The sequence below is a fragment of the Protomyctophum bolini genome, assembly GCF_963924005.1.
Source record: "Protomyctophum bolini genome assembly, chromosome: 20".
NCBI lineage: Eukaryota > Metazoa > Chordata > Actinopteri > Myctophiformes > Myctophidae > Protomyctophum > Protomyctophum bolini.
The window spans coordinates 10,841,168-10,864,040 of NC_137881.1; the positions used below are offsets into that span (position 1 = coordinate 10,841,168).

The 22,873-nt window shown below is 41.2% G+C and overlaps 1 protein-coding gene across 21 annotated transcripts in view; it reads left to right on the forward strand.

Annotated features, from left to right (window-relative positions):
- The window catches only part of LOC308335689 (receptor-type tyrosine-protein phosphatase delta), a 313,079-nt gene that overhangs the window by 221,947 nt on the left and 68,259 nt on the right, over window positions 1-22,873 (forward strand). For all 21 annotated transcript variants that reach the window (XM_080792822.1, XM_080792824.1, XM_080792838.1 and 18 more), the window contains 3 exons: window positions 11,420-11,608; window positions 16,209-16,319; window positions 20,360-20,629. In XM_080792822.1, the coding sequence (XP_080648948.1) occupies window positions 11,420-11,608; window positions 16,209-16,319; window positions 20,360-20,629 (570 nt within the window). The remainder of the gene's footprint in view (window positions 1-11,419; window positions 11,609-16,208; window positions 16,320-20,359; window positions 20,630-22,873) is intronic.

The following is a 22,873-nucleotide window of genomic DNA, read 5'->3' on the forward strand; positions in this document are numbered from 1 at the left end:
CATCTCAGTCCCATCCACATCTTCCATCCTAGCAGAAGAGTTGCCATCCATGGATGTACTTCACTCGCATGTATACCTTGTCCGCTTGTCAAGCCTGATACATTGCAATCATTAATGAACGCGCTGGATACAATTTCATGTTTGACCCCGGCACTATGGCAGATGATGGAGGGGAAAGGAACTGGCCGGCCAGGGGGAAGGTAGTTTAGAGACCAGGATTACTGCATGTTTTTTTGTGAGGGTACCTACCCTATAGGGGACACGGGGAGAACATGCAAACTCCACACAGAAAGGCCCTTTCGCCAACCCAGTGAGCCCAGTGTCCATGGCATGATTCTAAACTACCGGTACGTCCGTCTCTAGACAAGACTCGCCTGCCTCTTGTCTTCATCGGGTCTCAGAGACCTCGTACATTTTGCACAAAGTTCTTAATTTGTCACTGCTGTTTGATCTGCAGCACTGATTAATTTTAATCATATATAATTAGATTAATACACAATAATCAACTCAAACACTTTATTGAGAACACACCCAAATCAAATCATAATTATTACGGCACGTGTTCAATCAATTATTCAAGCAAAGCAAATGGCATAAACCATATTAGTTTGCCCTCTTCTACAAAAAAATGGCTGCATTCTGGAGCATCATCAGTCGCGCGTGCCAAGCTGTCATTCTTTGTCCCTTGTATTATACTGGACTTGCATTATATCCCAACCTCGCGTCAAGACCGGCAGTGTCGGTAGGCTAATCAGAGGAAGGCGGGGCATTTCCATATCTAGAGAAGGACGTAGTTTAGAATCATGCGTGTCCATGACATCAATCATGCGTGTCCCTGACATTAAGGGTTTAACAATGACAAATGAAACCAAATGGACCCTTCCATACAAACTGGAGCATCATCAGTCGCGCGTGCCAAGCTGTCATTCTTTGTCCCTTGTATTATACTGGACTTGCATTATATCCCAACCTCGCGTCAAGACCGGCAGTGTCGGTAGGCTAATCAGAGGAAGGCGGGGCATTTCCATATCTAGAGAAGGACGTAGTTTAGAATCATGCGTGTCCATGACATCAATCATGCGTGTCCCTGACATTAAGGGTTTAACAATGACAAATGAAACCAAATGGACCCTTCCATACAAACCTTTGGGTCCATTTGCACATTCTCAGCGTTAAATTGCGTAGTGAAATCCTCAGTTAAATTATAACTGACGATTCCACTGTGTAGATTGGCGGTCCCAGAGATAAATTGTATCAAAACTGGAAGTCCTTGAAATTAAAACGGTTGAGAATCACTAAAGCGAAATGCACAGGTAGGGGTCTGTTTACTGGCAGAAATCCCATTTCTGAGTAACTGGCTCCACCAATCACAGCATTAGATACTGTACATACTGTGTAGACCCAGGTAACTGGGCCAGGGAGTTTGAGGCAGACTTGACATCTTCCTCACTACCATTTAAATCCCGTAGGATAGCAGAACTGACAATACAATCCTGTATGCAAATGTGAATGTCAATTAACTACTTAAACTCTATTTGTTGTAGCGGGAAAGAAAATAGCCAATATACAAGCTCATAACGCATTGAGACAAAGCTTGTAGATTATCTATCTATACGCTGAATGTTTGCATATTAAGACATGCCCAGAATAGGGAATCTAGCATGCATGTGGTTAGTGCAGTCAGGCCTCGCATCTCGCCAGTCTTTGAAATCGTAATAATCTGGGGTTCCTGTAGCTCTGGTCCATAGCCTCCTGCATTGTACTGCCGTTGCATTGAGGCTATGCGACCGTTCTATTTCCTGGCTTGCATGAAACACGGACCAACCTGTCCTCTGTTCACCTACTCACCAATTGTTGGGTTGTGTCATTAGAAAGCCTATTTTGCTTAGTGGACGCACTCTGAGCCCCCCACCACAAGTAAAAAATGTACTTTTTGACCAGAACGGGATTTGTTTTCCACCTGGAAAAAAATGCTTTTAGTGACCTCTACCGATATTGGCAAGAGAGAACCCTCATAGAAACACCTCTGGTGAAAAAAAATCCCTTTCTGGCCAAAAAGTACATTTTATACTTGTGGTGGGCGGCTCAGAGTGCTTCCACTAAGGAAAGTAGGCTTTCTAATATCACAACCCGCCTTTGTATTGGTGAGTAGGTGAAACGTTCTTTTTATTTTCGTAACAGAGGAGAGGTTGGCGTTTCATGCGAGCCAGGGAATAGAGCGGTCGCATAGCCTCAATGCAGCGGCAGTAAAGTGTAGGAGGCTATGGACCAGAGCTGGGGTTCCTGTTGGTTCAGCCACACCTTCTTCCTTGTGAGACCTTAATCTAAGATATTTTGAACATAATTGTTGCATCTCTGCAGGTGTATGCTTAGAACATGCTCGTACATTTCGATCTCATCAGGAGGCTTTTGTAGTTTTGCATATAAAAGAAAGAAACAACTGCCCCCTGCAGTGTTTCAAATCTGGAAAGTTGACTCATCATGGAAATCATAATAATAATCTTTGAATATTTTGCGAATTGTAGTTTTTTTGTTTGTACTCGATTTCTAATTATAATTAGGATACATTTTTGCCTTTCTTGCCTTGAGACCCAGATTTGTGTCTGACAGTTTCTCACCCTGTGAGTGGGTTGCTACACCTGCCTGATGGTGCAAGATATTCAACTCCCTCCATGTCAAAGGTCATTACTTTCTCTCACGTCCAAAGAATTCCAAGTATTTCACCCAAGGCAACATATAGACATCTTCTATAATCTGACAAGGAATTCCTCCAGAGAGAGAGAGAGATCAAATGACTGCATGATTGGCGTCTGAGAAGAACTTTCCCCTTTTATCCCCAGAAACGGTTGTACTTAAGCCAAATCGTTGGTTTACTGCCCTTAGAGTGAGCATTAGACTCACTTGCAAAAGACGCTATCAGCAAAGACGGGTCATCCTGCGCACCAGTAAAGCCATCTCCCGACAGTCGATAAACATTTTACGTTCAAGAGCTCTGCAGGCTTAATCTCCATCACATTAACCCAAACACGCACCCGAAATCCTGGTTCGCATCGAGAGTCAGCACACCTGTTATCACTAGTGATGTGCTAAACAGCTCATTTGTGCAACCCGTTAGTCTGCTTCCTTGTGCATCACAGCCGGGCCAACGGGACATGTTTGAGAAAGCAACATGTCAGCAGTTTGGGGTCATTAGGCAGGTTTTTAAATGAATCATATTCACCACCCCCAGTTATTTTCTTTTTTTTTTTCTTACCATCTGCACCTGTTTGGCTGGACCTTAGCTAGGGCAGTTTTTGAATGAAAGCCCTGCAGGCTGTCCATGTATATAAATATGGGCAAGGATTGCAAGAAATGCAAAGCTATGGGAGTGGAAATAATGAAGTCTTGCTGGCACCCAAGATATAACTTCTGTTACAGTCTAGGGGTGACACAAATGAGTTCAATTCATTTACTATAGATTGTTTAATGAAAATAGGAAAGGAAAAGAAGAGCAAAATCATCACAACGTCCTACTCGGAAGATAAAATAGTCATGTAGGGATAAGATTTACCTCTGCACTGGTTTGTGGACTAAATGATTGATGCATATGGTGGGAAATAGAACTCTGTTTAGTCTATATCAGTGTGCTCGTTGACTCTCAGTTTGGGAAACTTGAACCAAGCTGCAGACAGCTGATAAAGCAAGGGTGGGCTTAGTTTTCAGAACTGTCAATCACAACGTGCTAGATCGTAAAAGAATACCTTTTACCACAGTGCAAAGTGTATTTTTTGTAAGTAGAGCGAGGAAAACAACAACGGGGTGAGTGAAGAGGATAAACATAATGTTGCAGAGAGAGAGAGAGAGAGAGAGAGAGAAGGGGAACAGATGCTGTCATAGAATTGGCACAAAGTGGAATTGCTGCCCGCCTTTGTTAATCAAGAGCTCTTACATTTGGTTGAGTAATTTTGTTTGTGCAAAAAACAAAAGCGTAATTAACAGTTCCCTCTCTTACGCCAAAGAAAACATAATTGAATACATCAGTTGAACAGGAGCCGAGAGGAACACATTTTGCTGAAGAGGATTCAGGTCAGCGTTGAACGGATGTATTAACAAGGTTTGCAGCTAATTTAGCTGGAGAACAATGAATGCTGGGTTTGATTAGAATGAACGCTGTTGCTGTGGCTCTGAGTTTCAAATCAGCAACATCACAACATTTTATATCAGAAGACTAAACCAAAGCAATGACGCCAGCAAACGGATGTTAGCACCACACAAAAAAAACTCCCAGATTAATTTGCATGGGGAATGGCTCCAATCACATATTACGGTTTTCTGTAGACACTGATTAAACGGGGCCAAAGTCAGACTGGCGTTATCGTCCAATTCCACCAATGCATCAAAGCAGGGGGTATTTCTTGGTATCGGTACCCCATCTCACGCATTGGGCACATGCCTGCATGTATAGGTCATCATTTCCCAAAGCTCATAAAACATGTGCATCTGAATATACTGTAAACTCATACAATCATCAATCATTTAATTTACCAATCAATCAGCAAGCCATGCAGGCAACTAAGTCCCTGTGAGCGAAATGGACACATAATTACCATGATTATAATCCTAACCCTGCAATATTCCACTATATGCTACTATTCTATGGTCCGTTTTTGGCTCTGTAAGTGCGGACAGAGCTCTAATCAGTGTCCCTCGACTGGAAATTACATGCTATGGTGTCGTTGGGGGGAGGAAAAAATGGATTTGTGTTGAAGCAGCTGAGAAAATAAGCACTTACTGCTGTCAAACTCCATGGATAATGCTTTGTGCCCCTGTTTTTGTGCTGGAAATCTTATCTGGCAAGGGATAGCAAAGAATCAGATTGAATCCCACGCCGGAACTGCAGGGAGAAAAATAGTCTAAAGAAGGAAAGACCGAAAAGAATATAAACAAAATGCGTGTCATGCTTGAAGACCTTCACCCCACCCAGCCCCAAATTCTAGTAGTCCGATAATCCGAAGCAACAATCTATCTCCTTTCTCCAACATAGCACCTCAACAAGTGACCTGTGACGGCCTCTTTTGAGATGATTGTATCCGCTCAAATACAATCCAACAAATATATCTTATTATGGCCCGCAAGGGGTTTTCACTGAAGAATAACCCCAACCATGGGGAGAAAAGTTTTGTTCTGCCTGGAAAGAAAAGAGTCATACTTAATCCAATCCTTGTTGGCACAGAAAAGCCAAAATGTGACCGGAAAAGGTTTAGTTTTTTATGGCTTTGGTTTGGAAAGTCTACTTACTTTTGGAGTCACATATACTAGTATGTTTGATTTGAATGAAGGAAAACAGCTCCCACCATTAAACTGTGGTTTTTGTATGACTGTAACCTATAGTACCTTTTTTATTGAATTCAAATGTCTTGGATTTGTTTGATTCGTATGATTATTTTTTAACCGTGTTCTTATAGATTTGCCAATTGTGGTTTCTATTCTGGAGGCCCCATGTCACTCGATCATCAGCAGTTAAGCAGAAGTCAAACTGAAGCTGACAGTTTGGACATGGGTTTTCGCAGCTGGGTCACTGCGCCACGCTAATGAAATACTCCCCACAGAGATAACTGCATTAGACCTGTAAACGCTGGCAGACAAAACGCAACACACACACTCACTCACCCACCTGCTTCTTTCCACCACCGCAGAAAGTGGGCCAAGTTGGTCGAGTAAACAGTAACTAATCTCATTGGAATGTTATCCCTGTCCTCAGACACTCAATTAGCGTGATTTAATTAGTGTCCACCCAAGGTGACTATTACTTGTATTTGTCACTTGTATAATTACACCACTCGGCTAAGGGATGAGCCTTTTGGGGTTCTTGTTACTACATACAGTATAGCAATATAACATTTGTGAGAATTTTGAATAACATTTTTTAATTCAAAAATTTCAGAAAACTTAGGTCAGCATTTAGAAGGCGTTTTTACAATCATCCTCAGTCCTAAATTGGTTAAGTCTCTATACGAGCACGTCCCCCTCCAGTTTCACCCCAGAATGGGTTCATGTGGTCAAAGTTTGCATCTACAGTAAGTAGTCTGGGCAGTGGCGCTGTCCTGTGCCAACATGTCGTCAGCCCTGAAATGGCGACTGATGTCATCGTTGGTACAGTAAAAGTGGATTTGGCGGCATACAGTTTGTTTATGGCTGATCAATCTGAGATAATCAGCTAATGGACTGCAGCTCATGTCCACGTGGCCTCATGTCTTGAGCAAAATATGCTCACGGAGGTAATATTTAAGCCAGTGTCCTTTTTACACCCCTCCCGCACTTGGCATCACATTCTTATATAGCCGGGGAGGCTTGCAGTGGTTAATGCGTGCAAATTGTCATTGGGAGTCCTTTTATATCAAGCACCAGCACTCAGCACTTCTGTGGAGGTGACTTCAGCATTTCTCTCCCTTCCATCTCATTTAGTGTGTAGATCCATTGTTGAATATGCCGTATGGGTCTTGAACACGCTGTAAAGCAGAAACTGCCCTTGTCTTAGACTGTCCTTGAGATTGCAGTTCTCAGCGAGGTTTGGAGGGGGGGGGGAGGGAGCTCAAATTTACACTTTTTTTCTTTCTTTTTTTATCTTGCCATTCACCTGAGACCTTGCTTTGAGTGGCATGGCCATGCACGTTCACCTCAGAGTAGAGATACAATACAGTCCCATAGACAAATAATCAGTGCACTGCCGTTCACTCTGAATGAGCTCAATGGTGGAAATAGACTGGATGGAAGGATGAGAAACACCTAATAATGTATATCTATTTGGCATTCTAATATTTCCATTACAGCACACTCCACACACATACACTCTGTCACCCCAAAACTTTTCCAATTTCCAATCCTATATCACAGGATGCAGACCGGAGTTCCTAAAGCATTAATGGATTAGTCCTTTGCAGATAATTTATGTGCCCACAAGTCGAAAACCAAGCCCCTGCCTGTTAATGGAACTGCAAAACATATCACATGGGAAACATATTACTCGCTGCCTGGCCCCATTCGATTCCTTTTTTTTTAACGCTTTGTCAATAACAAACAAAAAGAAAGGGGGGGGGGAAGTATAACTAGCATCATGTCTGTGCCGCAATTAAATTAAATGGCAATTAATCCGGGAGTTTTTTTTAGGTTATGTGAGCCTCGTGAAAAGGCAATTCCCTGCAGTTTCCTTGATTTGAGTTGTTAATCACAGCAGAAGTGTCAGAGTGGGTTTATTATCACAACGGAGGGAACGTGCTTGAGTCGCAGAAGTATAGCCAGACGAGTTGCGTCTTCAACTCAAGTTTTACACTAGCTAAGTCTACAAATAGTTCCCAGCTGATGTCATGACTTTGTGGCAGCTCCGGAGGAGCACGAGCGTGCACTAAAGAGTTGTAAATTACTTTTCTGTGCTAAGCAAGAATGTGTTCAAATGGCCAGTTAAACTGTTGTAGCAGACCATTTATTTGAAAACGCCCGGCCCCGAGCCACATCAGCTGTCCATTCTGTGGTCCAAACCTAACAAATAGCCTACACGGCAAAAGAAGGAAATCAAAAACTGACGTTGCGCCTATAGTATCACTAGCAGCACAGGCTCATATATTATACTGTGTATAACTGTTTTGATAATGAGTTATAATCTCTGTTGGAAGTATGAAAGCAGAATAGTCAGGGGCATACTACAGTAGCATAGTGCCCAGCTGTGATCTCTTAATAAAAAGTTAAAATGAGAAATTATGACCATAATATTGTTATATTCTTTTTTCTTCTTCCTTACAAGCAATTATTATATTCAACATGCACCCATACTCCCAGGAAAGCTTCAGGCGGTTGTGTTTGATCAGGCATATGCTTGAGTCACGGCTAAACAATGGACTGATTGTCCTTTTGACCTTGGAAGAGCCTGTAGGGAGTTTGGAAGGGTGCTGCGTTGCACAATTAATTTCTTTCCTACTCCATATTCCTTTTTCTGTCCTTGGCTTAATGGTGCTTTACTCGTTTTTGTTTTTTTTCGAGACCCTCCTATGCCCAGCTTTGTCCGTTTGTGTGAACACAAACACAATGATTTGATTGGCTGATCAAAGTACATATTGAGGATAAAAGTGAGGGTAGAAATGTGAAGACGCCAAAAGTGATTGGCTGAATTACATTTGTGATGATTTGATTGGCTGAGCAGCACGGAATGTGATGTATGATGATGAAAGCACCCCTCACTTCACACGAGTTATTTTTACCTAAGCGGAAAACTTGCTATGATGCTGCATTGCCATTATCTGTATACTATTGCTCGTCTTGATATTTTGTATTTTGTGTTGATCAGAAAACATTTTGATTTAGAATAGTTTACAGTTAGTAAGGACATTTGCTTACTTTTAGATATTTTGTCTAAGATATGTAACTACTTATTAAACAGTGACACATGTATTTGTAGCCCATATCCTTTGTTGTCACCAAGTAAATAGCTGAGAAGAATCTACTGTAAGATAGATATGATCAAAGCTATGATTCAAGTACTACTATGTTTTAGGAATTCCGTCTTCTAAAAGGTCAATATTACATATAATTGTTCACATGATTTTTAGACACGCTAGCAATAGGGCTTCAAGGTTGACTATGTTGGTCAATCTGTCTGTTGATCTGTCTGTCCGTTAGTCGGTTGGTCCATCTACCATTTTACTTCAAATCAAGCGATCTCTGAAACCACTGTCTGGATTACCAGGGAATTTATTGTGCATCTTCATGTTTTACAGAGGATAAACCCTACTGATTTGGTTAGGCCTGAATTGCACTTGCTCACAAGACACGCACACAAAAAAATTCTCAGGCTGCCATGACATGCTGAGCAAAGTGAGCATATCGTCTATCGATGCTCCCTAGAGGAAGGTATATTATGAGTGTGGTGACTCCATCACCTGTTCTTTAGCACCACTTTCGGATCAGACTTTATATTTTAGCCCTGCTAGCGGCAATAATGCTGGGGATGATGATTGTTTGGTCTGTTGGTCATTTGGTTTGTTGTGGGTTGACCGGGGTTGGTGTTCACCCGCCTCTTTTGTGTGGCATTCTATTCAGAAAGTTTCTTGAAGCTACTAAAGTGCACATAAATAGTACCGTACGTAGCATGCAGTCCAAGTTGTTCCGTGTATTTTGTGGCGGGAAAAGCTGCAAAATTGTATTACTGACAGAGTCATTATGGTTTTAATTGAGCAACACAGGGTCAAGGTTGTGTATGAGACTCTTCTTGTAGGGCAAGCAATGTGATACATGCCAACAAACTTTTAATGGGAGTAAACCTCCGTATACACCTCATTACCTTAATGGCCAATGAAAGATATAAAGATACTGCAGCTATACTTCACACAGCATGTTGAGGAGTTAATCGGCACTCAGCATGCGGATAGCTACATATGAGCTTGTTTTGAAGATCCAGCAGCAAATAATTTGGAGGATAAGGAATACCTTTGAAGGTATTCAGAATGAATTCGTTATTTGCAAAGATTGAAGACATAATGGCATGAAATCCTTGTAGTAGGCTCTCTTGCTTCACTCTCCAGCCATTCAGACAGGGACACGGACTTACAGAAGAAAGTTTTATAGTTCAAACTGAAGTCACTTATTTCTAATGAAGTCTAATTCTGAGAAGATGTATCCATATAACGTATCCTCACTATCCTGCATTGCCAGATACCCAAAAGCATTGCTGGAAGGCAGCCATCATTGTCATTGGCTGTTTGCACAGGCTACGCCGCTACGGCATCTCAAAGCTGTTCCTCATGAAAGATTTATGAAGGAAAACGCTTCCAAAAAGGCCCGTTTACGAGAGCATTGGAAGACACTAATTAGCCATATCACAACTTATAAAGGTGTGCACAAACCGCATTGGCATTCAGAACGAGGAGGTCTTGTTTTGCAGATTAACACTTTGCTGACATTGTGAAGTGGCGTGCATATTTGCATACAAGGATCTCACAGCCGGCAGAACATGTATCGCTCTGGGCCCTGTAAAAGGTGTTTCCTCATACTCTGAGCGGAGTATCCACCTTTTTCTTATAACCCAGAAGTCTTTGCGTTTGTGTGTGCATAAGTTCCTCTTTCTCTTGCCTGTGTTGCCAGTTTTGCAAGGGAAACAAGTGGCCAGGTCTATGAAAACAACCACAAATGAAAATTGCTGATCGACAAGCTCACAGCGACACATTGTGAGGTTGTTAAACATTTTAATCAAAACAGGCACCAGATGCCTGAAGAAGGTCTTTGACCAAAACGTTGCCTATAAATAAAGTCCGTAGAGTGCAGACGGTGTGCGGGACTTTATGTGCATTTTTCTGAATAAAAAAGGCACAAAATATGTTCAGATGGATGTCTGTGGACAATTACATATTAAGCCCAAATAAGAAACTACTGTACACTTTAGAATCAAGCCCCAAAAACATCAACCAGCAACTACCAATAATTTATTTGCAAGTGACTTTACAGAAAAAACGTCAAAGGGTTGTTTATAATAAGCAGACATGGCAACACGGCCTGAATGAGGCAAAGCACACACACAAGGAGCCCCATTACGTTGGCGGGGAAAAACGTGGATACTTCCTGTTAAGAGCCTTGAGGACCAGAAGCGGGTGTAGACCTTTTGTTTGTCTCTACTGCATGTTTTCTTAAGAGAATATGTTTGGAGCCGGGAGCTATGGCTACTGTATCTCGTCTACCATCTCTGAGAGGAGAGAGAGGCATCCCGGCCCGCCGCCACTATTCACGCAAGAAGCTGAACAAGGCGGCTTATGCAATACAGAAAAGCCACCTGCCATCATCAAAGAACTTGAAAGAGGCACTATTCATAAAGATACACATGCACATTCAATTCAAGTGAATATACGGTCTGAATGGCCTTTGTATGCTCCTTGCCATTTAAGCTGTCAAGCCCTTTTTCATCTTTGATTTTATTTTTTGCATGCAGAAGGCCACATACACAGCGTATTACTCAGTGAAGATAGCGCCGTCCTTGACACATTTAATGGATTCTTAGGGATAATTGTTCCGTTTTCCATTTTCATCTCTTTTCTTTCTTTTACGTCTTGTCAATACTTAACATTGTAATGGGGAATGTTATGTGCAGTCATTTCAAATTCACGTATAAAGATATTTATTAAACTATTTATCTACTGTTTGGGAGAAAATGGAAAGTACAATTAAGCGTATAAAAAAATCCACAATATAAAATACACATAAATCCTCTATCCTGATAACCTTTCGTAGTCTATCTTCTCACTTCTCCATCTATCCCCTCACTCGTTCTTCTCCTCTCCAGTCTCCCCACTAACGTTCTTCTCCCTCCTCTTCATGGCTCGGCCGGTCATAGCCGTGGACGTTGAGGAGGGGCTGGCGACGTGCTCCATGTGAACTGTGATGTGTCTCTTTGTGTCCACAGAGGACCAGCTGCCCCTGGGTTTCCCCACCATAGACATGGGCCCTCAGTTGAAGGTGGTGGAGCGAACGCGCACCGCCACCATGCTGTGTGCCGCCAGCGGCAACCCTGACCCCGACATCTCCTGGTTCAAGGACTTCCTCCCCGTCAACACCACCAACAACAATGGACGCATTAAGCAGCTCAGATCAGGTACGGTTTCCACGTCGCCACTGGAATTTCTTTGGATTTTTGTTTTTTTAAATCACGCAACAAAAAGAAACAACCTGGGTTTCCTTCTCGTTACTTTTCCTTTTGTTTCCTCTGATGTGGTGCCCTTTTGTTCTTCTTGTCCTCTTCTGGCTACTTTTAACATGTTCTTTTGCTTGGGTTTTTGTAGGTAATGGCATTGTTTCTCTACTAGTTCCTCTATTGCTCCTACTCTCTGTGTGTGCCCCGGTGTCTGTTGTCTGTATAGCGTCTGTGTCTCCCCTCGTCCTCCAGTGTTGTTGTCGTCCATGAGCTTTTGGGTTCCGTCCCCCGCGTGTCTGTTGGCTTCTGTCCCTGACTTCCTCATTGCCCACTGCTGTGACTGTTTACAATGGGTTCAGTTGTTGTTTACTTTTTTTATTTCACTTTTGTTCTGAGTTGATTCCTTTCCCGCTGCTTCCATGCAGTGATTTTGACAGATTGCATTCTCTTCATTACTTATGACTTTTTGTGTTTTTGTTTTACTCAACATTCGGCTTCATTCAGAACACCCATTAGTGTCAACAATCCAGTTAATTCTGGCTAAAATAGAGAGTCTTGCAGAAAATGAAAAAGGCATGAATAGAATAAAAGAAACAGTGTGACTTGAACTTTATTTTTATCACCATTATTTCTGAATTAATTCTGAATTTAGTTTTCTTTTTTTTATATTGTAATTTCATAGGAGGGATCATTGGCCTTTCAAAATGACATTGACTCTGTTTGAGAACTATCCTGAGATCAAGGTTACGTTTAATTGAAACGTTGAATCGTTCTGGACACTAACTAGCCACAGTAGTGTGTAAAATCCCATAAAGCTCCCCCTGACCGCTTTAATAATTTGAATTCACAAACCCTGCTTTTTTTCTGCGTAGACTCCAGCTTTTGCTTCTATTTGCCTGTGGCCTCCCCTAATATACCCCATTTCTAATGCCCTGAGTATTCCTAGTTTTACGTTAATATTCTCACAGGAATAGAATATTAGTCCTAATTTCCAATAATTCAACACAAATCTGAGCTTTACAGCCTTGTTTACCTATAGTAGTAGCAAGCTGTTGACACTCACACAACTACTGCTAAAATGTAGACTTCTATATGTTTACCTGTGTTCTCAGATTTCACAGTTGTCCTGTGTTATATCGTCTTGTTAACCATCACGTTTGCCTTGTTGTCAACAGAAATGTGTAGAATTAACCCGCTATTTTTTCAATGTGCGACTTTGATTCACATAGAGTTGATGAATCATTAACAAAAGCTTGTCACTAAACTTACGGAATATATTCTTATGCTGTCTTTCTTCTCTCCGTATTTTTAAATCTACAGAATCCTTTGGTAAGTGCTTAGTTCTGAAGCACACATCACCCCCCACTAATGTTCATGTTTCCAACAACTATTAAAATGCATGGCATGCATTTTACTAACAGTCAGTGTAGTCACAGAGGTACAGTTAGGTGAACACACACACTCTCCCCCTCACCCTACAGTGTCAGCCAGAGAGGTCACATCATCACGAATAGCATTATAGCGTAGCAGATCACATGACCTGAGTTGTACTGTAGGTACTTCTGTGTCTCTGTTATACTCACTCACTCCACTGACCCACTTACTCAATCCTTTTACACCACCAGCACTGTATGTGTACTGTAGATGTGTTCTTTTGAGAAACAACATGTGTTTTAGGGAGGCGACTGCAACGTTGCAGAGCTCAGGTCAAGCAAAGCAAAGGGTCCCAGGTCTCTTAAAACGAGTCCGCTCTCCCTCTTCATTATGCAAAGTGCTGAGAGTCTTTCTCCTCAGTAGATGCTCCTCAGACGTCATTGCCACTTCCAAAATGGCACCTTACCCCGTGGCACACCACTGTACAAGTTCTTCTCTCTGACCTATGATTTTCCTATGATGAATCCTGTCTTCTTTTTTTTGCCAATAAGAGTACAGAAAAGTTCTCCCTCTCTTTCTCTCTCTCCTTTCTCTTTCCTCTAGTACTTCTATTTACGTACCCTGTTAAATCTAATTTGATTCTTCTTCCAAAGCCCCCAGCCTCTATCTTCTCGTACTAATGCTTCTTCTTTCTAATCTTATTTGCATTCATATTATCCACCCAGGTGGTACACCAATAAGAGGTAAGAGTGCTGAACTGATGTTCACAGAATGAAAATAAAACAAATTCATTCTTGCTGTCAACCCATCCATTCACTTGAATCGCCTCCATTTTTGTCCTGTTTACAAACTCCAAATCCCATTTCCTTCATAGAGACCTTTTTCCTTCTTATTTGTCCTGTTTTGTTGACTAAATTTATATTCCATTTTTATGTCTATGCTTTATTTATGCCTTTTTATTTTGGTTTTTGAGAGCCTCTTCAACTCAGTTGTGATATGCTTGCTCTGGCTCAAATAAGCATATCCAATGACAATTATTTTTTTGAACTCTATTTTTTCGTTCATTTTTTGTTTTATTTTTGGCCATAGCGAATCATGTGTCCCTCTTTTTGTCCAACTAAAACAACCAAGCATTTTTTCCCCTTAGCTGTTCTTGTTCAGCACTAAAACATACGCACAGATGCTGTGGAATCACGCAGGCATGCTGAAGACAACATTGCCTTTCCTCTGCTTTTTTCTCCCAAAGAATTCTTTCTATCTTTGCAAAAAAAAACAACAACAAAAAAAACACTTTTTGTTTTTTAATTTCTTCTATTTGCTTTCCTCTCCTGTACCTTCTACAAAAAAGCCCAAACAACTACTTTTTTGATAAAGTTTCTACGGTGCTTTTTTTCTCTTTCACCTATTTTTCTTACTTTTACTGGGTTTGAAGAATATTTTACTTTTTGACTTTTTTTTCTTCAGGGTTTGAGGGAAGGCAAACAGTAGAGTCTGGCGAGGACCTGATTGGCTCATTTTTGCCGTGCGACATGGAGGTGGAGAGTTGTTGATTGCATTAAGCCATTTTTTTCCCCCGGGTCATGTGACACCACACTGCTGATCCCATTTGTGGATTTTTATGGGTGTCTTTTGTAGCTTTCACAAGCTAAAGCAGTGGTTGGTTGCCTTCTTGTTGGCTCAGGCCGCCATTTTGAATTTTGTCTTTCTAATACAATTGCATTTTATTTTTCAGCTAAGGGTTGTCACAAGGTTGTAAGTTGTGCCGACATACATTTCTTGCTCTTTGGGAAGATTTGCATGTCAAAACTTTTGTTACAGAGGGTTATATAATGGTTTCGCCTAATAAGTCACTTTACAGATTATTTTTTAGCATAGATGAGCAGCATTTTTCAATTTTTTTCAATGCGCTGCATTTTTTTTTAAACAGTAACTTCACCTAGTTGAAGTGCCAAATTATCACGTTAGATGAATATTGACTTGATCTGTGATTGAATATGCTAAAACTCATACCTAAATTTCTTTTTTTCCAAATGTCCTCCCTTGTTATGCTGCTTTTGTATACTGTAAACCTCTTTTGTTTAATTCATGCTTCCCTGAAGCAGTATCACTCATCCCCATATTGACCAGTCCAGTGACATGTTGTATATTGTAGGGCTTGCCCGTATGAAATTATTTCTTTCTTTATTTTTTCATTGGCGTAAAGATGAGTGCCTTCTTTAGACCCTAAAAATATGTATTCAGGCTTTTTTCTCTCCTGAAGCCGTCACAAAGGTAAACGTGAAATAGACAAACGTTAAGAGCTTATGAGAGTTCCCCTTGGTTGGTTGTATGCTCTTCCCCTTGTTATTACAATAGACCTTTTCACAGGAACATTATTGGTTCAGTGATGCCTTTGTAGTATTCAAAGCTATCCCTAATTTATGGTAGTTTATCATAGACTTTATTTAGCCTTAAATTGTTTTTAAGTTTATTATTGCATAAACAAACAACTGTAGCAACAGAGACACATCTAAACTAGTTAACTAGTAATTATCAGTGGTGGAAAGTAACTATATTTAAGTACTGTACTTCAGTACAATTTTGTAGAATGTGTTTAAGTATTTCCAATTTTCAATACTTTCGAACTTGAGTTACTAGTTACTTTGTAGATTTTGATTATTATTACAAAACCTACATGAACCACTTCAGCCCTATACTGTATATGCATTTTTGAAAATGATCTACAAGCGATCTACCTGTACAAGCTCACCGTGTGTCGCCCATTGTGAGCTTGTAGATTTGCTATTTTCAAAAGATTATTATATATTTGAAAACTTCAAATGATACATTCTGCATAATGAGTACTTTTACTTTTGGTAGTTTAACGACATTTTGAAGCCAGTACTTTTACTCAAGTACATTTTGAATTCTGGACTTTTGCTCGTAATGTATTTCTACATTGCAGTATTGATAGATAGTTTTACTTGAGTAAAAAAAAAATACTTTTTAATTAGTATACCGTACTTCAGGTGACTTTTATTACCTGCACAACGTTCTTAAAAGTGTCCAACTACAGTGAGAAATATGTTGGCCCCTCCGTATAAAAGCCAGGTTTTTAGGTTTTTTTTCTTTCTACTTATGAATATGATTAAGAATGGCAGAGGTTTAACCAGCTTCCTCCGTCATCCACTTCTTTATTCCCACCCAGGGGCCCTTCAGATTGAGCAGAGCGAAGAGTCCGACCAGGGGAAGTACGAGTGTGTCGCCACCAACAACGATGGAACGCGCTACTCCGCCGCAGCCAATCTATACGTCAGAGGTAGGGAATGGATCGGAAACAACGGTTGCACTCCATGCCATGCCGACATATACATATTACTGTTGAAAGAAAACGCACAAAAAGACACTTTAAATCATATTGTTACTTTGATGAGATGAGGTAACAATGTTGAATGATAAGAGCAAAAATGATGATAAAAGCAGAGTTCCCAAAGCAGTCTAAAAGGGTCCACATTCCATGAGGTCATTGTAAGTATATGCAGCTTTTCTTGCACTTAAACCTACCTGCATTGATTTGAACCCACGTGCTCTTGTTGTGTTACTGGGTTTGTTTCCTTGGATTCTCTCCTGATTGTAACCTCAATGACTTGACTGCTTGCCATGTTTACCTGCTCTACTAAACACATTCCTGACTGCATAGTAGGGGCAGCGGATGGAAAGAAAGGAAATTACGCGCCCCCCTCCCCTTCACCAATTCCAATTTTTCCCCAGCGGTGTACATATCCTCTCTGATGTGCTTGTTGTTTCTCCTAATGTCTTTTTTTTTGGGTTTCTTTCTTTTTCGTCTATTAAGGAACATTGGAAGGACAAATTTCAACTCTTTCTGTCAAAGTGCAAAAATATATTTTGGGACTTAGTTAAAATATTTTTCCACTATCTTTTATTAGTTTGTGTGTACTGCAGTAACAGTTTTGTAGCCCTGTTACTTCTCCATACAACTATATATTAGTGTGTACATTCATAGCCAGCATATTAGTTATCCTATAAACATTATAATAGGATTTGCAATGCTGTTCAGTTTTATGGTTAGCAGTATAGTTCCCAGTGAATAACCAATAAATTCAGCTTAACAATAACATCATAGGTTAATGTTTTGTTTCAGTTCTCCCACGGTGCCAGGGAGATAAAAATGATTCCGAAACACTTATGAGACAGAAGGTCCTTCGAATTGTTTTCAACTAGCATTTGAACACCTTGAACATGGCCTTTTTACTCTCTCTGTGTTCCCTTGTTTTTCTCCTTTCCTCGTTTCATTTTGTTGCATCAAAATCCCTACATCCCTCAGAACTACGAGAAGGTTGGTGTGTTTTTAACTTTTTAACCATGTCACACACAAAAAACGAGATGTTGAAAGTTCATTCTGTTTGCCACAAAAAATCATCACAAGCCATGAGGAATTCAAATGAAATCACTTTGGCTGCATTTGAGTTATCTTTTTCTGCCTTTTTTCTTTTTCTTTTCTTTTTCATTCACTATTACTATATATTTGTTATATATTCTACTGATGGCTATACTGTATATGCTACTGTTGTACATCCGGTGTGTCCGTCTTGAATGCCCCCATCATTGCCAGAATGCTTGACCGTCCAGAAATGTGATGCATGTTTACACAAGGAGAACTTTGCATTGTTGTGGGTTTGGTGGGTGGGAGGGAGGCGACAGACAGACAGACAATCATATTTGCATTTTTTGGAGCCGCTGTTTGCATGGCCACCTACCTACCTTTATGCTCCAGAATCTCCTCACTCTGTCCCGACCTCAAACCCTCCTGTGTCAGTGTTCCTGCTTGGTTGTGCTGTAATAAGACAAAATAAAGAAGTATGACGTACTGTAGGAAGTATGTAATTGATAATAATTGCCAGCTGAAAGCAAAAGCTCAAATTGTCCATGAAGCGGTCATTCTAGAACTAGCTTGATTCTCCTTTTGTCCCTGTAGCCACGTAACCAGCACTAGTATGCTAGTCTTCCTCTGTTGGTCTCACTTATAAAGTGTTTCAGAGAAGAATTGGGTTAATCAATGAAGTTTGTTTTGATTGCTGATGAAGTCTTTAGCACTCTGCTGGAGGAAGAAAACAAAAGACTCACCAGTGGTTACGATTAAACATCCTCCGACGAGGAAATCATGAAAGAAAAATGTGTTGGGAGAATTATACGCAAGACTTGACAAATGTTAGCAATATTTAAATGAGGAGGATAACATTTTGTCTGTGGGGACCGTGACCCAAATGGATATCAATTAAATATTAAGCGATTGAACAGTTTTATTTAATAATGCAAGCGGTTCCCCCAGATTTGCCTCTCGGGAGAGGTGCAATCTGCTCGGCAGAACGTCACGTTCTTTCTGGAACGCTGGCAGCCAAGCGTCTTCACCAATGATGTGTTCGAATGAAGTGGATATCTTGGCTGTTTGGCAGAAACCTTGTATGTCCATATTTATTTTTGATTTATACACTACAGTCTCACACAAAACAAAAGTAGCAAAAATAGCCTATGTCTTATTTTTTTGCACGCACGCACGCACATAACTGCTTATAAGTGGTCAAAATAACTACCTCAAAGAGGCCCTTGACAAAGCAGAAGCTATAAATAGAAGCGTTCAGACACTTCCTTATTAGTATCATGAAAAACCTCTCATTCCAGCCACCGACAACAGAAACGCGGCATCGCCCAAATAATCCCCTCTGCCATCGACATGCCTCCAGCCTAGCAGAAACACAGCATCCCCCAAATAATCCCCTCCGGCACTCTGGCATGCCTTCAGCCTGCCAAACTGATGCCCGCAGGAATTCATTTGAAGCACCAGAAGCAGTAACACTGACTTCATTCCATTTATGTTCAGTCCTTCCCAGGAAAATATTAAAGAGCCATAATGGTTCGCCTCTCCCTGCTTTCCATATGTCCTAGAGGACCCAGCCACTCTCATGTCTATACCACCTCATCTTCTAATGATGAGATTTGTATTTAAATCCTTAAGGCAAACCTGAAGACAGGAGGATTTGTTTTGTCTTCTTTTTTGTCTCTTTATTTTTTTATCGTCCTGCTACCAAATTATTGACTGTTTTGTCCTGTTATGATGTTGCATTCCTACAAAATGTTCCCATTGTGTTTTGGGTTTGTCCACCCGGCCTCATCTATCATTTCCAGCGTTGTTTTTTACATCGTTGACAGCCAGCAGCGCTCTCTGACCCTTCCTTTTTACCTTATGTTTGTTAAGTTGCTGTGTTTTTTTCCCTTGTGCTTGTGTTCCTGTTTCTTTGGCCCTTGCAGACTGAACAATCCTCAGTGTTAATGTAACTCACAGAGTGTACAAATTGAACCATACGAGTTACAGTAACACTCAGGATTTTGCAGTGCCCTGGCCTCCCTCATCGATTATCCATAATGGTCGCCCCAGGATGTTGGCTATGTTCTTTTGTGCATGATGTTGCGCCATGATGTTGCGCCACCCCCCTCCACCCCCCTAAAGCTTTGAATCCATCCATGTGCATTATGGATGTTAATGTTATTTTGTGTTTCTCTATCACAGGCTATTATACAGTAGGCTGTATATGTTCATTTTGATTTTATATTTTAACCACGTGAACCCTATTGTGTGCCTACTCTGGGCCTTCGTAATAGGTGAACATTCTGCAAAAAAAAAAAAAGGCTAATATTCTGTCAAAATATGTGAAGATTCTGTGAAAATATCCGCTCTACAAGCTGACGAGGTAAAAAGTATAGGGTTTAAGTGGTTAAAGAACATTTTGGTATATCATTTCTTCGGGTTGGATCTGACGAACATACCGTAGCTCTTCTGAGCACTCCCCTTGTCAGGATTATCTACCGTATGTATTATGTTGGATGTGAAAATGTGTGTCGGCACATTAATTCACATCAGGTGGAAGTGCGCAGCATTAACTAATCTGCACGTTGCGACTCGGTAATGCTGTGGACTCTCCTCCAGTATACCTTTGTGATGTCCTACTTCTCTGTACCGATGGTGATGATGACGCAGTAACATGCGCATGGTGGTGATTCTGTCTGTGCTATTTTCACCAACGAGATCGTAGGCATCCGGGAAAAAAAAGTTTTTTATCCTTCGATCCAATTCCAATTTCCCCATGTATGCACCACCTTTTAATTGTCTATGGCTATGCTAAGGATACATAATGAATACCAATGTCTTTGCTGTGTAGGGTATGCGTTTCACCATCATTTTTATTTACAATATTTCTTTCCTTTTTTATCATTACTTTGTGGACAGTCTACACCCATTCTCCTTGATGTTTTGATTCTCAAACCACCCTTTTTCTTTCACAGTGCGTCGAGTGCCCCCTAGATTCTCCATTCCGCCCACAGACAACGAGATCATGCCGGGCGGCAGCGTCAACATCACGTGCGTGGCGGTGGGCTCTCCCATGCCATACGTGAAGTGGATGCTCGGAGCAGAGGACCTGACGCCCGAGGACGACATGCCCATCGGGCGGAACGTGCTGGAGCTCACCGACGTCCGACAGTCGGCCAACTACACCTGTGTGGCCATGTCGACCCTGGGGGTGATAGAGGCCGTGGCTCAGATAACCGTCAAAGGTATGCATGACTGAAATGATGGCACTGGTTCAAACCGTCTGTGCTGGCGCTTTGTGTGCTACCTGGGTTTCCTAATCTTGTCTCTAGCTTGAGACTCTAAAGAGGAATTAGTTTCTCCATAACACACAAACTTACAAAAAGTAAGTAACATCTACATCCAATCTGCAAGGTCACACTGTGATATTTAATAATAACAATAAACTTTATTTGTAGAGCACCTTTCATGACACGAGTGCAGCGCAAAGGGCTTTACAAAACAAAAGTACAAGAAAGCTAAACATATCAAACAACATAAATATCGAAGCACAGTCAAAGAAAAAATAAATAAAGCAAGGTCAATGAAAAGTCACATTACATTAAGCATTACAAAGGCAGTGAAATATAGGCAGAACAGTGAGTCGAAAAAATTAAAGGTAAAAAGCTCAGTCAAATAAAAGGTTGAAAAAGTGGGTCTTAAAGAACCACTACAACGTTTCAACCTGTCTTCATATAATAGGTCCTCACTAATAATCATGATAAAATGGCACCATCTTTTTTGCTGAACTGCCCACATCCCTCCTATGAGACACAGACTGAGTAGAAATTATTTTTTTGGGCATTTTATCATGATTATTAGTGAGGACCTATTATATGAAGATACTGTAGGTTGAAAAGTGGTGAAGTGGACATTTAAGCTGTGTTTTAAAAATGTCTACAGGGTTTGCCAGTCTAAGGTGCATTGGGAGTTTATTCCAGGCCGTCAGCCCGTAGAAGTAGAAAGCTGCTTCACCATATTTATTAGATTTATTAGGCACTTCAAGCAGGCCAGCAGTAAGGGTCACACTATGTTTGGGAAAGACTGTGGAGATGTGCTTGCTTTGTGTGTGCAAGGTCTTTGAAATATTTCCAATGACAATGGGAAAACAAATGAACAAATAGACAAAAAAAGATATATTCAACAGGATATCTGCTGCTGGCAATGCTGTTAAAAGACGAATAACCGGTAACGTTATTTACCTCCCCATGGCCCCTGCTGTGATAAGTCATCTACAGAGGGTTCCTTAAACTAAAGCTACGGACTAGCCCTGGCACCAGCCTCAGATGACAGATAGAGAATAATAGTGAAGTGCTTATCTTCCAGCTTGAGAACGCTATAACCGAGCTACAGCTCCACCATTTCTGTCAGCGACAGAGGTGCGTGTGTGTGTGTGCGTGTGCACGTGTGTGTGTGTGTGTGTGTGTGTGTGTGTGTGTGTGTGTGTGTGTGGTGGAGTGCAGTGGGCATTGTTTGGTGCTCGCTGTAGGAGAGCTACTTATCTGTGTGTAATCATATCTACAGCAGCGGCATACCAGAAAGATATCCCAGATTGGTGCCTGGCTGTCCCCCCCCCCCAAAGCCCCAACCCCCCCCCTTCCCCTTGTTGTAGAGGGAGTCACGCACACACGCTCAGCTTCTCTCTTTTTTTTTACATAGACATAACAGAGAGATATTAGTCACAATATAACAGCGCCTGGCAGCTATCTCCCCCAGTAGAGCGCTTCACATGGCATATAAAGACAATATATTGCCCTGATATCTTTCGCTGTGTGCCACTGGTGTGGTGGAATTAAAGCAATAAACTTACCTGCTAAATTATTAAAGCGGTAAACAGTGGGAGTACCCACAGATGAACACACAGTAGCTCAGCAGCGTCGGATTTAGTGAAATTCGGAAACTGAATTCAATGCTATACCCCAAGATCTAAGCGGTATCTTTGGTGACAGGAGAATCTCTAGATCCAAGGAGTTCCTTAGAGAGTGTTAGAGATTCTGTACTGGACTGTATCTAATCAGGTTATGGGCGAGACCAGATGGGTCCCAGATTACAGGTCACAGGTTGAGTCTGTAGGATATCTCTCTGCATCTGCTCCCGAATCTAGGTCAGGAATAGTCCCTTTCGTTGAAACCTTGCGTTTTTGTCACGTCATGCATGTCACACTCAATTTTGTCACTCAATTTGTCACGTCACGTCACATATTGTGCCCAGGTCTCGTGACATCCATCCTTCCTCTTCAACGTCTACCTTTTGACTGATACCTGTCCATTTCAACTCTAGCCGTGCCTGCCCCAAAGTTATGCCGGCAGCCGTTATAACCACCGTGTCTCTACTCTCCGGAATAATCCTTATGCTTTATTGCCATGCTGTCAAGGAAAAGGAGTCCGTGTTGCAGAACTGGTGATTTAATAAACAAAATAATAATTCAAAAGGACAAACGTGATCAGCCA